The 16,115-nt window shown below is 45.6% G+C and overlaps 1 protein-coding gene and 1 non-coding gene across 4 annotated transcripts in view; one reads left to right on the top strand and one right to left on the bottom strand.

Annotated features, from left to right (window-relative positions):
• The window catches only part of LOC100077095 (transmembrane protein 132C), a 427,350-nt gene that overhangs the window by 290,147 nt on the left and 121,088 nt on the right, over window positions 1–16,115 (top strand). For 2 of the 3 annotated variants that reach the window (XM_029058125.1, XM_007655776.3), the window contains one exon: window positions 9,355–9,538. In XM_029058125.1, coding sequence (XP_028913958.1) covers window positions 9,355–9,538 — 184 coding nt within the window. Of the gene's footprint in view, window positions 1–3,877; window positions 4,092–9,354; window positions 9,539–16,115 lie in introns of those variants that run through there. The other variant, XM_007655772.4, reaches the window with a different exon arrangement.
• Window positions 7,833–7,970, bottom strand: LOC114809470. Its single transcript, XR_003757254.1, has one exon. It is a non-coding gene; the product is annotated as a small nucleolar RNA SNORA7 (small nucleolar RNA).

The following is a 16,115-nucleotide window of genomic DNA, read 5'->3' as shown; positions in this document are numbered from 1 at the left end:
GCACAGCTGAAGCAGCGTGGCTCAGTGGAAAGAGCACGGGCTTTGGAGTCAGAGGGCATGGGTTCGAATCCCGGCTCGGCCACTTGGCAGCTGGGTGACTGTGGGCAAGTCACTTCACTTCTCTGGGCCTCGGTTACCTCATCTGTAAAATGGGGATTAAGACTGTGAGCCCCACGTGGGACAACCTGATTCTCCCGCGTCTACCCCAGCGCTTAGAACAGTGCTCTGCACATAGTAAGCGCTTAACAAATACCAACATTATCATTAAGTGGCAGAGCGAAAAGTGGGGGAGCCAGGATTTGTTTTCTAATGAAATCAGAAGAAAGTGCCCCAATTCCCCAGTAGCGTTCTCTTCCAAAATGCAAGGAAAACAGGGGGATGGAAATAGTGACTGCATTTGCCGAAACCGGTAATTTCCCATTCGGAGTGGGACAGCCCGGTCCTTGAGATGCGGGGATCTCCCAGATCTTGGATCTGCAGCTTCCGTGGACGTTTTTGGCTCCAGCAGGTATCTACAGTGCCTGCTAGATCACCATGCCAGAGGAAGCGTTCTGGCCTTCCAACCACAGCTCGACAGAAAGCAGAGGGCAGATTCATTGCACACAGAAGTAGAATGGCCACCCCTCTATGGGCCATTGACTGTGGCTCTCCGAGTTTTACAATCACTCCTTGTTCCGGCCGCTGAGCAGTTCTCAATAAGAGATAGCGAGGAATCGCCGGCTTCGTCGGTGAGCCAGTCCTGAACACTGAACGTGTTCCAGGAGGACGTTTCCCCAGTGAGACGCATCTCCGAAGGAGGGTTTCTCCCTGTGGATGCTTTCCCGACTCCTGAGTACTCTGCGTTGCAGTGTTTGTTTTGAAAAGCGGATGCTTCCAGGGTGCTACCGACGGCTAAACCTATCCAGGGGATCATTTTACATTCTGCCGTTGAAGTTCTGCGCACAGCATGGCGTTGCGCGGGGCTTGAATTGATTTGCTTCAGAGTTGGCCTCCTCTGCGATGTTCTTTTTAAAAGGGAAGACAGGTTATCATCCTCAGCGGCGGGGCATCGCTCGTATCGAAGGCATTTCTTTTGAGCAGTGGGTTTGTCTTGTCATCCCAGCTTGAACCCAAGGGCCTGGGGCCTGCTGTGATGACTTCAGACCCCCTCTTTGCCTCAGAAACCACGCAGGGGAGCTGACTCACCTCCCCCCGCAACACTTTCTAGTGCTGGCAGAAGGATTCACCCCGGCAAAGTGCTTTAGTGACTTTCCTTGTAAAGTCATTTGGTACGGAAGGACTCCCAGGGGATTTGCCGCATCTCATGGGAGTAGCATGAAATCAAATTACTTTCAGCCTCTGAGAATGACTCTCCCATTCTCCATCTTCCTCGGAGGAACTAATATGATCCAGTAGAGTGTCTTTAAAAGTTTGCCCACTTGCAAATTGCCCCACAGCCTCTCCCTTCTTCCCCAAAGGCACAGTTTTGGGGGGGGGGGGTTAAAATATTATTTTGTTGGTGTTTGCTAAGCCCTTAGTGTGTGCCAAGCACACTGGGGTAGATAATAGCAATAAGGATAATATTAGTGATATCTGTTAAGCACTTTCTGTGTGCCAAGCTGCTAAACACTGGGTTAGATACAAAATAATCAGGTTCCAGGTAGGGCTTACGTTCTAAGTAGGTGAGAGAACAGCTATTGAATCCCCATTTTGCAGATGAGGGAACTGAAGCAAGGAGAAGTTGTGACTTGTCCAAGATCATCATCATCATCAGTCGTATTTATTGAGTGCTTACTATGTGCAGAGCACATTATTAAGTGCTTGGGAAATACAACAGAGGTGGCCAAAACATTCCCTGTCCACAACGAGCTTTCAGTCTACAGAGAAATGATTTATAGTATATAATTTATAGATAGGTGAAGAAGGTCACCCAGCTGGTGCCTGCCAGAGCTGGGATTAGAACTCAGGCCCTCTGACTCCCAGTCCTGTGCTTTTTTCCCGAGGCCACACTCTTTCCCAAGATCCTAGATGACTAGGTTGGACACAATCCCTGACCACACAGGGCTCACAATCTAAGTCAGGGGGAGGAGGATTCAATTCCTATTTTATCCCAGAGAAACGAAGTGACTTGCCCTACATCCCACAGCAGACGAGTGGCAGGGCTGGGGTAAAACCCAGGTTCTCTGACTCCCAATCGGTGCACGGTGATGTCAGAGTTAAGCTGTGGGAGCTAGAAGAAAGATTTTTATTAAAATACTACTTTTGCCCCCAACGTGATTTCATTTAGGCCTGACAATTTCTTTCAGGCCTTTTGTAGTAACTGAACTGAAGCATTGCACTTGTGTGTTATTGATTCATTCATATTAATTTCTGTCTCCCCCTCTAAACTGTAAACTTGTTGTGGGCAATGAATGTGTCTGGTGTTATATTGTACTCTCCCAAGTGCTTAGTAGAGGGCTTTACACACAGTAAGTGCTCAATAATTACAAATGAATGAATGAATTGTATACCAGTGGTTATTCATTCATTCAATAGTATTTAGTGAGCACTTACTATGTGCAGAGCACTGTACTAAGCACTTGGAATGTACAAATCAGCAACAGAAAGAGACAGTCCCTGCCCACTGACGGGCTCACAGTCTAATCGTTATAACGGTAGGGGGAGAACAACTCTCCAAAGGGCCAGAGAAAAACTAAATGCATTAGAACCCATTTATGTCACCCTTTGGTGTGAGAAACAGTGGAGCCAGGTGGAAAGAGCACAGGTCTGGGAATCAGAGGACCTGGGTTCTAATCCTGGCTCTGTCATCTACCTGCTGTGTGATCTTGGGAAAGTCACTTAACTTGTCTGGGCTACAGTTTCCTCATCTGTAAAATGGCAATTTAAGACCTGTTCAGCCCCTTAAACTGAGGAACCCACATGGGACAGGGACTGTGACCAGACTGATGATCTTGAATCTACCCTAGCTTTAAGTACAGTGCTTGAGCATAGTGTTTAAAGACACCATTATTATTCATTCATTCAATCATATTTATTGAGTGCTTACAGTGTGCAGAGTTCTGTTTGAAGCTCTTGGAAAGTACGGTTCAGCAATAAAGGAGACAATCCCTGCCCACACCATGCTTACAGTCTAGTGGGGGAAGACAGGCATCAAAATGAGTAAACAGGCATCAGTATAAATACATAAAATTATAGATATATACACATCAAAACAAGTCAACGGGCATCAATAGAAATAGAATTATATACATATGTACATGAGTGCTGTGGGGTGGAGAGTAATAATAATATTATTATTATAGTAGTTGTAATAGTAGAAATATTCCGTAAAGGCCTTCTCTCCTTCAAAGATTCATTCATTCAGTTGTATTTACTGAGCGCTTACTGTACACAGAGCACTGTACTGAGCTCTTGGGAAAGTACAGTACCACACTCCACGGTGACATTCCCTGCCCACGATGAACTCACAGTCTAGAGGAGGGTGGGGAGACAAGCAACAATACAAATAAAATTACATATATGTACATAAGTGCTTTGGGGCTGCGATTCTTCCTTTGAAAATCCTGAGGCAACAGGGAGGGAGGGTTGGAGGCAGGCCCGAAGGTCAGTCTTCTCCATGAGAAGATTAGTCCTCGGCCCTTGATACAGCCAGCTAAACGCTGGAGCCCCTCCCTAGCAGACAGTGAGGAACCAAGAGACGCGTCAGTCTTTCCTGAACAAGGTGACTCTTCTCCTACCTGTGATCCCTCAAAACCCATCTGCTGTGCTGCCGGAGCTCTGTTCTCTATTTAAGGCACCTGAGGGGATTTAAGTAGCTGGCCAGGTGTTAAAGGGTTTGCTCCTTGTCAATTCCTAACTATCAGCTCCGGAGAGAAGGGCTCTCTCCCTTGGAAGGAACCATTAATCACCAGCGTAATGGTATCTTTATTGGTCCTCCGCATATGGCAACTCGGGAGAAGGAGGTGCCTTTGCAGTTAGCCTGCCCTCCAGTGAATTCCAAAATTGAACCCAATCTGGATTTATTTCACAATGTGTCTGGAGCCCACGGACCAGATATCACGGATTACCGCACCTTGACCGGCAGGGAGATTTATGGAGAACGAGCCGTGCAGGTAGGAGCAGATGGGTCTTGAATTATGAATTATTCGCCCCATCCGTTTTCGATGCCACAACCTAAAGCCACGATTTAAATGCATGAACTTGGACTCTGAGGGACCCAAAACACTCTGAGTATTTTACCCTCTTAGTGGCACCGGGCACCGTTTTTTTCAGTAGAAGCTAAAGAAGCATCGGGGCAAGAAAAAGCTGCCACAGCATTGATCCACTGAAAATCCGCTAATGCTCTGTGTTTCTAGGCTTCCCTCTCTGAGAAGAGGAGCTCGAGGCAGCTCGTTGTGGGTAGGGAATGTGTGTCTGTTTATTGTTATATTGTACTCTCCCAGATGCTTTGCACACAGTAGGCGCTCAATAAATATGATTGAATGAATGAAAGCACTCAAGCATTCCACAGTTGAGTGGAAGGAAACGGGAGGGCCTGTGGGGGAAAAGGTTTACTCCAACACCACCCCACCCCCCCCCCCAGGCAATGCTGAACTACCCGAAGAACCCCCTCAGGCTTGGTTTCCGAACTCATCAGTAACGATACGATGATAGTAATAGTGGTATTTGTTAAGCGCTTACTACGTGCCAGGCACTGTACCAAGCACTGGGCGGATACAAGCAAATCGGGTTGGGCGTCGTCCCTGCCCCACCTGGGGGACCCAGTCTTAATCTCCATTGAATAGATGAGGTAACTGAGGCACAGAGAAGTAAAATAACTTGTCCAAGGTCACACAGCAAAGTGGTGGAGCTGAGGTAAGGACCCCCGTCCTTCTGACTCCTGTGTTCCATCCACTGGACCATTCTGCCTGGTTGTGATGTGTCTGCTAATTCTGTTGTACTCTCCCGAGTGCTTAGAACAGTGCTCTGCACAGAGTAAGCATTCAATAAATATCACTGATGATGATTACAAATGCCAGGTGACCAATAAGAGACTCCATTTAAGGAGGAGGAGTCGGGGGGCGACGGTGGGGAAGAGGAGGACTCCAATTCCAAACCCTAAGAATTCTGGCCTGATCCCAGAGCATAATAATAATGACATTTGTTACGCACTCACTCTGTGCCAAGCACTGTTCTACATGCGTATGTGTAGGGGAAAACCAACCCCTTTTCTTATTGCTGACTTCTGTTTCCGTCCCTGGTATCCCTTTCTGGATGCTCAAGCTCCAACTCTCCTACTCCTCCCTCCTCAGGTTCTCCCCATGTCTCTGCTTCCCGTCTTAATGGACACATATGGGAACGGCATGACTTAATGGAAAGCACGGGCCTGAGAGTCCGGGGACCTGGGTTCTAATCCCAGGTTTTTCAATGGCCTGCTGGGTGGTTTGGGGCGAGTCACTGAGCTTCTCCGCAACTCAGTTTCCTCGCCTGTAAAATGGGGATTCAAAACCTGGTCCCCCTCCTACTTAGGCTGGGAGCCCCGTGTGGAATAATAATAACAATAATTGTGGTATTTGTTAAACATTGACTAGGTGCCAGGCACTTTACTAAGTGTACGGGTGGTTACAAGCAAATCAGGTTGGACACGGTCCCTGTCCCGCGTGAAGCTCATAGTCTGATTCCCTCTATTACCGATGAGGTAACTGAGGCATAGAGAAGTGAAGTGACTTGCCCAAGGCCACATAGCAGACAAGTAGGAGGCCTGGGATTAGATCCCATGACCTTCTGACTCCTAGGCCCGTGCTATATCCACTACGCCATGAAACTGGGACTGTGTCCTACCTGATTAACTTGTATCTACTCTACCAGTCTCGACTATGGGAGGGAGAGCTCGCCTCCTCCAGGAGGCCTTCCCAGACTGAGCCCTCCTTTTCCCTCTGCTCCTCCTCCCCTGCCCATCGCCCTAACTCCCTCCCTCTGCTCTACCCCCTTCCCCGCCCCACAGCACTTGTATATATTTGTACATATTTATTGCTCTATTTATTAATGATGTGCCCATATCTATGGTTCTATTTCTCTATTTTGATGGCAATGATGCCTGTCTACTTGTTTAGTTTTGTTGTCCGTCTCTCCCTTCTAGACTGTGCCCCCGTTGTTGGGTAGGGATTGTCTCTATCTGTTGCTGAATTGTACTTTCCGAGCGCTTAGTACTGTGCTCTGAACACAGTGAGTGCTCAACAAATACGATTGAATGAATGAGTCAAGCAGAGGCCTACCCATTCCATTTCTAGCTTGGGCAGTGGCTAGCGCGTGGAAAACAATCTGCTACAAGTCAAAACACACCTTTGCTGGGCAGCAGCAGCATGGGAAAGAGTCAAGGGTGGATACTCAGGTTTACTGCACGGAAGGAGGCAATGGAAAACCACTTCCGTATTTTTACCAAGAAAACTGTATGGATCCACTACCGGAACGATTGCAGATGGAGGTGGGGCGTTCTGGAACAGATGTGTCCATGGCATAGCTACGGGTCGGAAATGACTCAACAGCAAAAGCCAAGATTCCAGCACTTAAGCAAGTGTTTAACCAATAAAATAATAATAATAGTAATAATTTCCGGCTATAGCTGTGACCTTGATTTCTATACCTTCTGATCACACTCACACCCACCCGCCCCACCATCACCACCACCACATCCCTCAAATTCCCTATTGTCCCCTTGTGAAAGGTGGGATTTCACCAGCAGCTGATGATTTAGAAAGAAGAAAACAAATGATGCCTCCTCATCTTGCATCATCCTAGCCAAGACAGGTCACACTTTTCCTTACCCTTGACTTACCTGTGATCTCCTGTGAACAGCCAAAGAAATTTCTGGTCTTGACTGAACTTCTCTAAGAATTATCTGCACGAGATCCCATCCTGAGGGACATTGGTTTTTGTTACCTTTCACACATGTGCAGAGTCAATCAGTGTTATTTAATGAGCACATACTGTGTGCAGAACAGTGTACTAAGCAACCGGGAAAGTGCGGCTCTCTGAGGATAATAATCACATCTTTTAATTCTGTTGTGCTCTCTCAAGTCCTTAGCACAGTGCTATGTCCACAGTAGGCACTCAGAACCTTTGAAGGGTTGGCAGTTAGTAGTCAAGTTCCCTGACATCAAGGAACTTCCACTCTAACTGGGAAGACAGGCACTAGAATAATTTTCAGATAGGAAGAAGAAGGAGAAATCAATATGTGGAGGAGATAATCCTTAATAGAATGTGTAAATTGACATGTACAGAAGTGCTACAAGTGAGAGGCAGCGTTGCCCAGTGGAAAAAGCACAGGCCTGGGAATCAGAGGACCTGGGTTCTAATCCCTGGTCCACCACTTATCTGCTGTGTGACTTGGGCAAGTCAATTTTTTTGTGCCTCAGTTCCCTCATCCGTCAAATGGGGATTAAATCCTTCAGGTCGCGTGCCTACTAATTCTGTTGTATTGTACTCTCCCGAGTGCTCAGTTATAAACACTCAACACATACCTCTGATTGATCGATTGATATTCCTCCCACCTAGATTGGGAGCCCCATGTGGGACAGGATCTGTGTCAAAAGCCATAGCCTTGTATTTAGCCCGGTATTTAGAACTGTGCTTGACACATGGAAAATGCTCAATAACTTGTTGATGTTGTCGAGTCATATCCGACCCATAGCGATGCCATAGACGCGTCTCTCCCTGAAGCCCCATTACATCCGAAATCATTCTGGAAGTGTATCCATAGAGTTTTCTTGGTAAAAATATGGAAGTGGTTTACCGTCACCTCCTCCCGCTCAGTAAACGAGTCTCTGCCCTCGATTTTCTCCCATGCCGCTGCTGCTCTGCACGGGTGAGTTTTGACTTGTAGCAGATGGCCTTCCACTCGCTAGCCACTACCCAAGCTAGGGATGGAATGGACAGGCCTCTGCTCGACTCTCCCTCCAGTAGTCGTGACCGTTAGAATACTGGAAACTCTCCAGGTGCGACCCTTAGAGGGCTGATTATTATCATCATCATTATTAAGTAGTTGAGAGTACAGAAATGCCCAGTTGTCACAGAAGCGCTGAGGAATAACCTGGGGAAAAGTGAAATTAATTGGTGAAGGCTACCTGGGGGAGATGGGATTTCCGAAGGGCTTTGAGGATGAGGGGAACAATGGTCTGGTGGATCTGAAAGGGGAGGGATCTCCAGGCAGGAACAAGAGTCTTGGCAAGAAGTTGGAGATGGGAAAGAAAAGAGTGCGTGAGGTATAATGAGATGAGTAGATGACTTGAGGAAGAATGAAGAGGGTGAGCAGGGGGTAGTGAGAGAAGGGAGGGGTTAAGGAATGGGAAGAGAGATTATGGAGGGCCTTAAAACCGATATTCAGGATTCTGTGCTTGATGCAGGATGGAATGTGAAACCACTGAAGGTTTTTGAGGAGCAAAAAGATGAGTGCAGAATGATGTTTTAGAAAATGATGCTGGCAGCAGGGAGAGCTACTGTGACTGGTACCATTCTTTCCCATTAAAGCCTCCTTTTCTCATTTTCTTGGATTTTCAGGACATCTTATGAAATGAATAGAGACAGAATTCTTCTGCTCAGAATACTCTTAGCCTCTTCTAAAACCCACTTGTCAACAGCAACACCTTGCAAGCAATTCCTTCTGTGCATTAATGCCGTGTTTTTTATATCTCTGCCACGGCTCCTACTAAAACTTACCTGCCAGTGATCGGGTCTACACATGCCCAGTAGATGCCCCAAAATATACTTTGGCCGAATTATACGGACATTTCAAGAGGTTGGGATGTGGTGTTTTTTTCTCGATATAGATGGGGAATTCAAAGCATAGTGTCCTTTTAGGCCTTGATGATCTAAATAACTTACCTCCCTTGTAGATTGTAAGCTCCTGGTGGGCAGAGATCATGCCTATTACATTGTACTTTCCCAAGTGCTTAGTATAATGCTCTGTACTTAGTAAGCACACAATAGGCAGGGATTGTCTCTATCTGTTGCCAAATTGTACATTGCAAGCATTTAGTACAGTGCTCTGCACATAGTAAGCACTCGATAAATACGATTGAATGAATAAATACCATCGATTGGTTGACTGATTGATGTGTAGGCCCAGGCTATATTGAGAGAGTAATAGAGGACTTTTGGGTGACATTACCCTGGAGTATAAAGTTACGTCCAATATGTTAATCAAATCACACCGAATAAATGATCCAAAATCTTGCAGTAAAGGTCTCCTAGGGAGTGTCTCCTTTGATAGAAGAAGTTCTTCCTTAAATAGCTCCCCATTCGTTTAGCCTTTAAATGCTATCACTTTGTCTCGGACAAGAAGGATCGTTTTCAGAGAGAATGTCTCTGATGCCATTTTGTGTCTTCTTTTTTACGCAGGAGCAATAGTCTTTTTAATGAAGTCGTGCAGATGAACTTTGAAATAGCCAGTTTCAGCAGCCTGTCTGGGACCCAGCCAATCACATGGCAGGTAGAATATCCTCGACAAGGCACCACTGACATTGCTATCTCAGAAATTTTCGTCAGCCAGAAGGACCTCGTGGGAATTGTCCCGCTGGCCATGGTAAGTCATTTGTTCTTACTGAATTACTGGTATCCAGCCTCCCCTCTGCCCTCCCATCTCCGTTGTTTCAGAAGTCTTGCCTTCTTAGAGGGGTCTACTCTTTGCAATAAGAACCACCCACCACTCCAAGATGGCTGCACCTGAGGAGAAGGGAAAGTATCCCTGTCATGCTCCAGCATTTATGTTGCCTTTAAAGCCTTCTTGGTTTAGGCTGACCATCCACTGTGGGTAAGCTGGGACAGTCCCAGATTTCTGTTTTTGCCCTGGACAGCTTTAGAAAAATCCTAAATATTCCAGTATTAAGAGTGGTCAGCTTTTCTGGCACTGACCTCCAGGGACCATTTTGGTTTTTAATGGCATTTGTTAAGGACTTACTACACGACCAGCACAGTTCAAAGTGCTGGGATCGATACAAGCTAATCAGGTCAGATACAGTCCCCATCCCAGGTGAGGCTTGCAGTCAAAGTAGGAGAAAATGGTTATTTAATCCCTATTTTGCAGTTGAGGAAGCTGAGGCCCAGAGAAGTGAAATGGCTTGTCCAAGGTCACACAGCACATAAGTGGAGGAGCCAAGGTTACAACCCAGGTCCTCTGGCTCCTAGGCCTATAATTTAACCCCTAGGCCATGTTGCTTCCTCTTGCTCACTTTAAATGTCTGTGTTTCCCAAATCCTGGGAAGCTCAATTCATGATCAATACAATTCCCACTGCATTCCCACATGTCTTCTCTCCAGTCGCTCTAACACTTAGAAATGTATTTGAATCCTCTTCAGCACTCTCTCAAATATGTCCACTCAATTTATTTATACTTTAAAGAGTGTCTCTCTTGTTACCGTGTAAGCTCCTTTAATCAAATCGATCAATTATTTTGAGCACTTACCGTGTGCTCCTTGTGGGCAAGAAATGTGTTGCCTCACTATTTGTACCATGGCATTCAATAAATTCTACTACTACTTACTGCTAATATGGCTGACGTAGAAGCCTGGGAAATTTGAATCCCAAACTTTCTCCTCATTCCCCGCTCTCCTGGATGGTAGGGTGAAAGAAGGCACAAAAACGAGGCCTGGTGACTCCCTGTTCCATTTTTCAACAAAGATAATGGGCTACTCCTAGCTACATTGCTCACTCACTAACTACTGGGAAGGCATTTTTATGTCTTTGGGCAAAAATCCTTTGAGAAGTGGCAAATATGATCCCTCTGATTTCAAAGAGATCCTTTTGAGATGGGGAGGGCCAAAAGTCTACCATGGAAGTGGCAGGGAGGGACTTTGGGGTGGAATCTCGCAGTCTGCTGTTTTGAGCCCTAGATTAAAGAACTCTATTTTTTTGAGCACTTAGTATGTGCACTGAACTAAGCACTTGGAAGAGCACAAAGCAACAGAATTAGCAGACACGTTCTCTGCCCACAATTTACAGTCTAGAGGGGGAGACAGGGATTAATAAAAATAAATATTTTATAATATATAATTTAAAGAAAGATATGTACATAAGAGCTAGCGGGGGCGGGGTGAATATCAGCTGTCCAGAGGTCACAGATTGAAGTGCCTAGATGATGCTGAGCGGGGAGCGAGCTGGGGAAAAGAGGGTTTAATCAGGGAAGGCCTCTTGGAGGAGACGTGACCTTATGAAAGCTTTGAAGGTTGGGAGAGTGGTGGTCTGACCTATATGGAGGGAGGGGGACTTCCAGGCTAAGGGGAGGATGTGGGAAAGGGGTCGGCAGCAAGAAGCAGCGTGGCTCAATGGAAAAAGCACACGCTTGGGCGTCAGAGGTCATGGGTTCGAATCCCTGCTCTGCCACTTGTCAGCTGTGTGACTGTGGGCAAGTCAACTTCTCTGTGCCTCAGTTCCCTCATCTGTAAAATGAGGATGAAGACCGTGAGCCTCATATGGGACACCCTGATTACCTTGTATCTACCCCAGTGCTTAGAACAGTGCTCTGCACAAGTAAGGGCTTAACAAATACCAACATTATTATTCATATAGATGAGAAGGGGGACAGTGAGTAAGCTGGCCCTGGAGAGGAGAGGAGCGTGTGGGCTGGGATGTAGTAGGACATTAGTGAAGTGAGGCAAGATGGGGCAAGCTGATTGAGCGCTTTAAAGCCAATGGTAAGGAGTTTCTGTTTAAAACCAAACAGATGCAACAAAAGAGAAGAAAAGTCACAGAATTGGATACCCCTCCATCTGCAAACTTCCTTGTGTTTGCCTCGTTTTGTACATTGTGATAACACTTGGCAAATGACACAATTCAACGTGCTATTCGAATCCTTTTGGCTGTGATGTCAAAGCAAAATTGGCTTTGCTAGCAGGATAATAGTAGATAAAGAGGATGTTCTCCATTGTCTGTTAGCTAATGCCCTAAATCTAGCCAAGATGCTTTCTGTATTTAGACGTGAAGCATTAACTGAGTTGATTATCTGGCATTTCATTGTGCCGAAGTGAGAGACAGAGAGAGTCAAACTTCACAGTTCATCTCGGCCAAGAATGAAACAGCTACCAATATTCTTTGTCAAAATGAAGACCTCCAAATGTACCGACAGCTGAAGCTTGAAACTGTGAATTTGATTGCGTTTCCCAGTTATATATGAGTACGCATATGTGCACACATAGAAGTGAGCATGTTTACAAAATACCTTCTAAAAATATTTTTTTTCTCACATTTCCCTGTTTCTTTCATGGAAGAAGGGTTAGGAGAGCAGAGAATTACGCCCGATTACAGGGTAGAGGAAGCGGGCTAGGTAAAGCCTTCTAACAATTGTGATTTAGCCCCTTGTGTTGAAAAGTGGTGTGATGGGCCAATATATTAGTGTGAAACCTGGGAAAGGCAAAACTCCCTGTGCCATTAGAGGGTTGTGGTTGGAGATAGTGATGATCTGATTATGAAAGACCAAAATATCACTTACTGAAGCGAGGCAGTCGGAGTGTCATGAAGGGATGAGAAGGGAATAAGTGAAAGGGAAAAGAGGAGCGAAGAGGAGGAAGGGAAGACTTTTTTTATTTGAATGCAAATTAAACGTTCTTCTCTCTAAAAATCAGGTGCAAATAAGAACAATAATAATAGCAATAATGATAATAATAATAATGTTGGTATTTGTTAAGCGCTTACTATGTGCAGAGCACTGTTCTAAGCGCTGGGGTAGATACAGGGTCATCAGGTCGTCCCACGTGAGGCTTACAGTTAATCCCCATTTTACAGGTGAGGTAACTGAGGCACAGAGAAGTGAAGTGACTTGCCCACAGTCACACGGCTGACAAGTGGCAGAGCCGGGAGTCGAACCCGTGACCTCTGACTCCCAAGCCCACGCTCTTTCCACTGTGCCAAGCTGCTTCTCTAATGATAATAACTGTGGTGTTTTGTTAAGCACGTAGTATGTGCCAAGCACCATACTAAGCGTTCAGATAGGACCAAGACAAAATAATCAGGTCCCTTATTGGGTTCAGAGTCTAAGTAGGAGGAAGAACAGGTTTTAAACCCCCATTTTGTAGATGAGGGAACGGAGACACAGAGAAATTAAGTGACTTGACTGAAGTCACACAGCAGGTGTGTTGTGTTTAGAACCCAGGTCCTCTGTCTCCTAGGCCCATGTTCTTTCCACTCTACCGTTTAGACTTCTCTCATACCGGCTTTGGCACCCTCTCAGAGGAATTGGGGTTATTATAAATAAAAGTAAAAAGAAGCAGCGTGATCTAGTGGGGAAAGAGCAGGGAACTCAAAGTTAAAAGACCACGCTCTAATTCCTACTCTACTACTGGCCTGCTATGTGACCTTAGGCAAGTCGCTTAACCTCTCTGTACCTCAGTTTCCTAATCTGGTAAAAGGAGATTAAATAGCTGTTCTCCCTCCCACTTGGATTGCGAGTTCTGTGTCAGTCAGGTACCGTGTCCGATTTGGCTTTCTATTTACAGCTTAGGAATTGGCACAGTTTTCTCGTCCATGAAATGGGACTAAGGACCCTGACCTGATCTGATACTATTGTGATCACTCCAGTACTTAGCACAGTGCTTTGGCATCTAGTAAGCACTTCTTAACTCCCATTTCCCCCCAAAAGCAACAGTATCAACTTCAAAACAGAAGCAATTTCCACAAAATCTGGGTGGTGGAATCCAGGAAGTGACAGCCGATAAGAAGTCCACTCCAAATCAGTCCGGTGATGACAGATTGCCAAAGCAGGACTCTAATGAAATATAAATTTAATATAGTAAAATAGTCAAAGCCTGTTGCTGAGCAGGAAGCAAAAGAAGTTTCAGGATAGGGGCGGGGAAGTTCGCCTGTGGGGTTGGGTCAAATTGTCATTATTTAGGGTCCACCCTCACTCCTTTTATTTATATTACCTGGTATCCTTGTATTAAGATATATATATATATATATACCTTGTCTATACTTTGTATATATACCTTGTATCCCCTCCAGTGCTTTGAAAAGTGCTTGGTACATAGTGCTGAACAAATACCATTATTGGTAGTATTATTATTAATAAAATATCAGACAATAATTACACCATTCCCAGGGGGCCCCATACAACATTCAGCTTCATCTTAAAATGTATAGGAAAATGCTACTTTGAATTCAGTCGTGAATCCACGGCCATGAAAAAGTTTTGAAGCATTATAATAATAATAATAATGGTATTTGTTAGGTGCTTACTGTGGGCCAAGCACAGTTCTAAGCGCTGGGGTAGATACAAAGTAATCAGGTTGTCCCATGCGGGGCTCACAGTCTTAAACCCCATTTTACAGATGAATTCTTTATGTACCTGAAATAATGAAAAATAGAGAAGCAGCGGGGCTCAGTGGAAAGAGCATGGGCTTAGGAGTCAGAGGTCATGAGTTCTAATCCCGGCTCCGCCGCTTGTCAGCTGTGTGACTTTGGGCAAGTCACTTCACTTCTCTGTGCCTCAGTGACCTCATCTGGAAAATGGGGATTGAGACTGTGAGCCCCACGTGGGACCTGATTACCCTGCATCTACCCCAGCGCTTAGAACAGTGCTTGGCACATAGTAAGCGCTTAACAAATGCCAACATTATTATTATTAATCCCTTGTCCTCACTGGGCATAAGGCTTTCAGCAACCAAAGTTCAATTATCGGTACCTGAAGTAACAGCCCACAACCCCCTTTTCTGAAGCAAGTCACGTAAGGTACTTAGAACTGGAATCGGAAGAGGTCTTGTGTTTTAGACTTCGTTTTGGGGTGTTGGTTTTTTTAGCATCTGTTAAGTTCTCCCTATGTTCCGGACGCTGTAATAAACGCTGGGGTAAATGCAAGCTAATCAGGTTGGACACAGTCTCAGCTCCTCATGGGGTTCACAGTCTTAATCCCATTTTACAGGTGAGGCCCGGAGAAGTTAAGTGACTTGACCAAGGTCCCTAGGCAGACTTGTGGCAGGGCAGGGATTAGAACCCAGGTCTTTCTGACTCCTAACGTTGGTATTTGTTAAGCGCCTACTATGTGCCGAGCACTATTCTAAGCGCTGGGGTAGACGCAGGGGAATCAGGTTGTCCCACGTGGGGCTCACAGTCTGCATCCCCATTTTACAGATGAGGTAACTGAGGCACCGAGAAGTGAAGTGACTTGCCCAAAGTCACCCAGCTGCCAAGTGGCCGAGCCGGGATTCGAACCCATGACCTCTGACTCCTAGGCCCGCGCTCTATCCACTGGCCAAGCTGCTTTAACTGTGGGATTTGTAAAGCGTTTATTATGTGCCAAGCCCTTAACCTCTAGGTAAATTTGTTTCCTGATCTGTGAAATGGGGATTAAATATCTGTTCCTCCTCCCCCTTAGAGTGTGAGCCCCATTTGAGACAGGGATGCGCCTGTCTGACCAGATTGTATCCATCCCAATGCTTAGCGTAGTGTGTGGCGTAGAGTAAGGACTTAACAAATACCGCAATTATTACTAAGCCTTGTGCTGAGTACTGAGGTAGGTACCCTATCATCAAATATGGCATAGTCCGTGGCCCAGATGAGGCTCATAGCCCCGCAGTGTAGTGGACAGAGCAAGGGCCTGGGAGTCAGAAGGTCATGGGTTCTAATCCCAGCTCCACCACTTGTCCGCTGTGTGACCTTGAGCAAGTCACTTAGCTTCTCTCCGCCTCAGTTCCCTCATCTGTGAAAAATGGGGATTAAGAGTGTGAGGCCACTGTGGGACAGGGACTGTGCGCAATCTGGTTAACTTGTATCTACCCCAGTGCTTACAACAGTGCTTGGCACATTGCAAGAGTTTAACAAGTACCGTAATTGCTATTATTATTATTATTACTATTATTAAAAGGAGAGCGATACAGATATTGAATCCATCTATTACAGGTGAAGAAACTCATCTGGGGTGCTCAGTCTAACACAGATATTGAGTCTATTTTACAAGTGTGGAATCTGAGGCACAGAAAAAGTTAGGTGACTTATCCAAGGTCATGTAGTATACAAGCAATTGGCATACCGAGGATTAAAATCCAGGTCTCCTGCCTCCCAGTCACATGTACTTTCCTCTAAGCCATACTCCTTCCCTAGGATATTTCATTTGTGGATAATAGAGTGAATAATAATGTTGGTAATAATAATAATAATAGTGTTGGTATTTGTTA

This window comes from Ornithorhynchus anatinus, chromosome 2 (assembly GCF_004115215.2).
Source record: "Ornithorhynchus anatinus isolate Pmale09 chromosome 2, mOrnAna1.pri.v4, whole genome shotgun sequence".
In the NCBI taxonomy this organism is placed as follows: Eukaryota; Metazoa; Chordata; class Mammalia; order Monotremata; family Ornithorhynchidae; genus Ornithorhynchus; species Ornithorhynchus anatinus.
The sequence above is the reverse complement of the archived record's forward strand: the minus strand, read 5'-3'. Positions and strand labels throughout refer to the sequence as shown.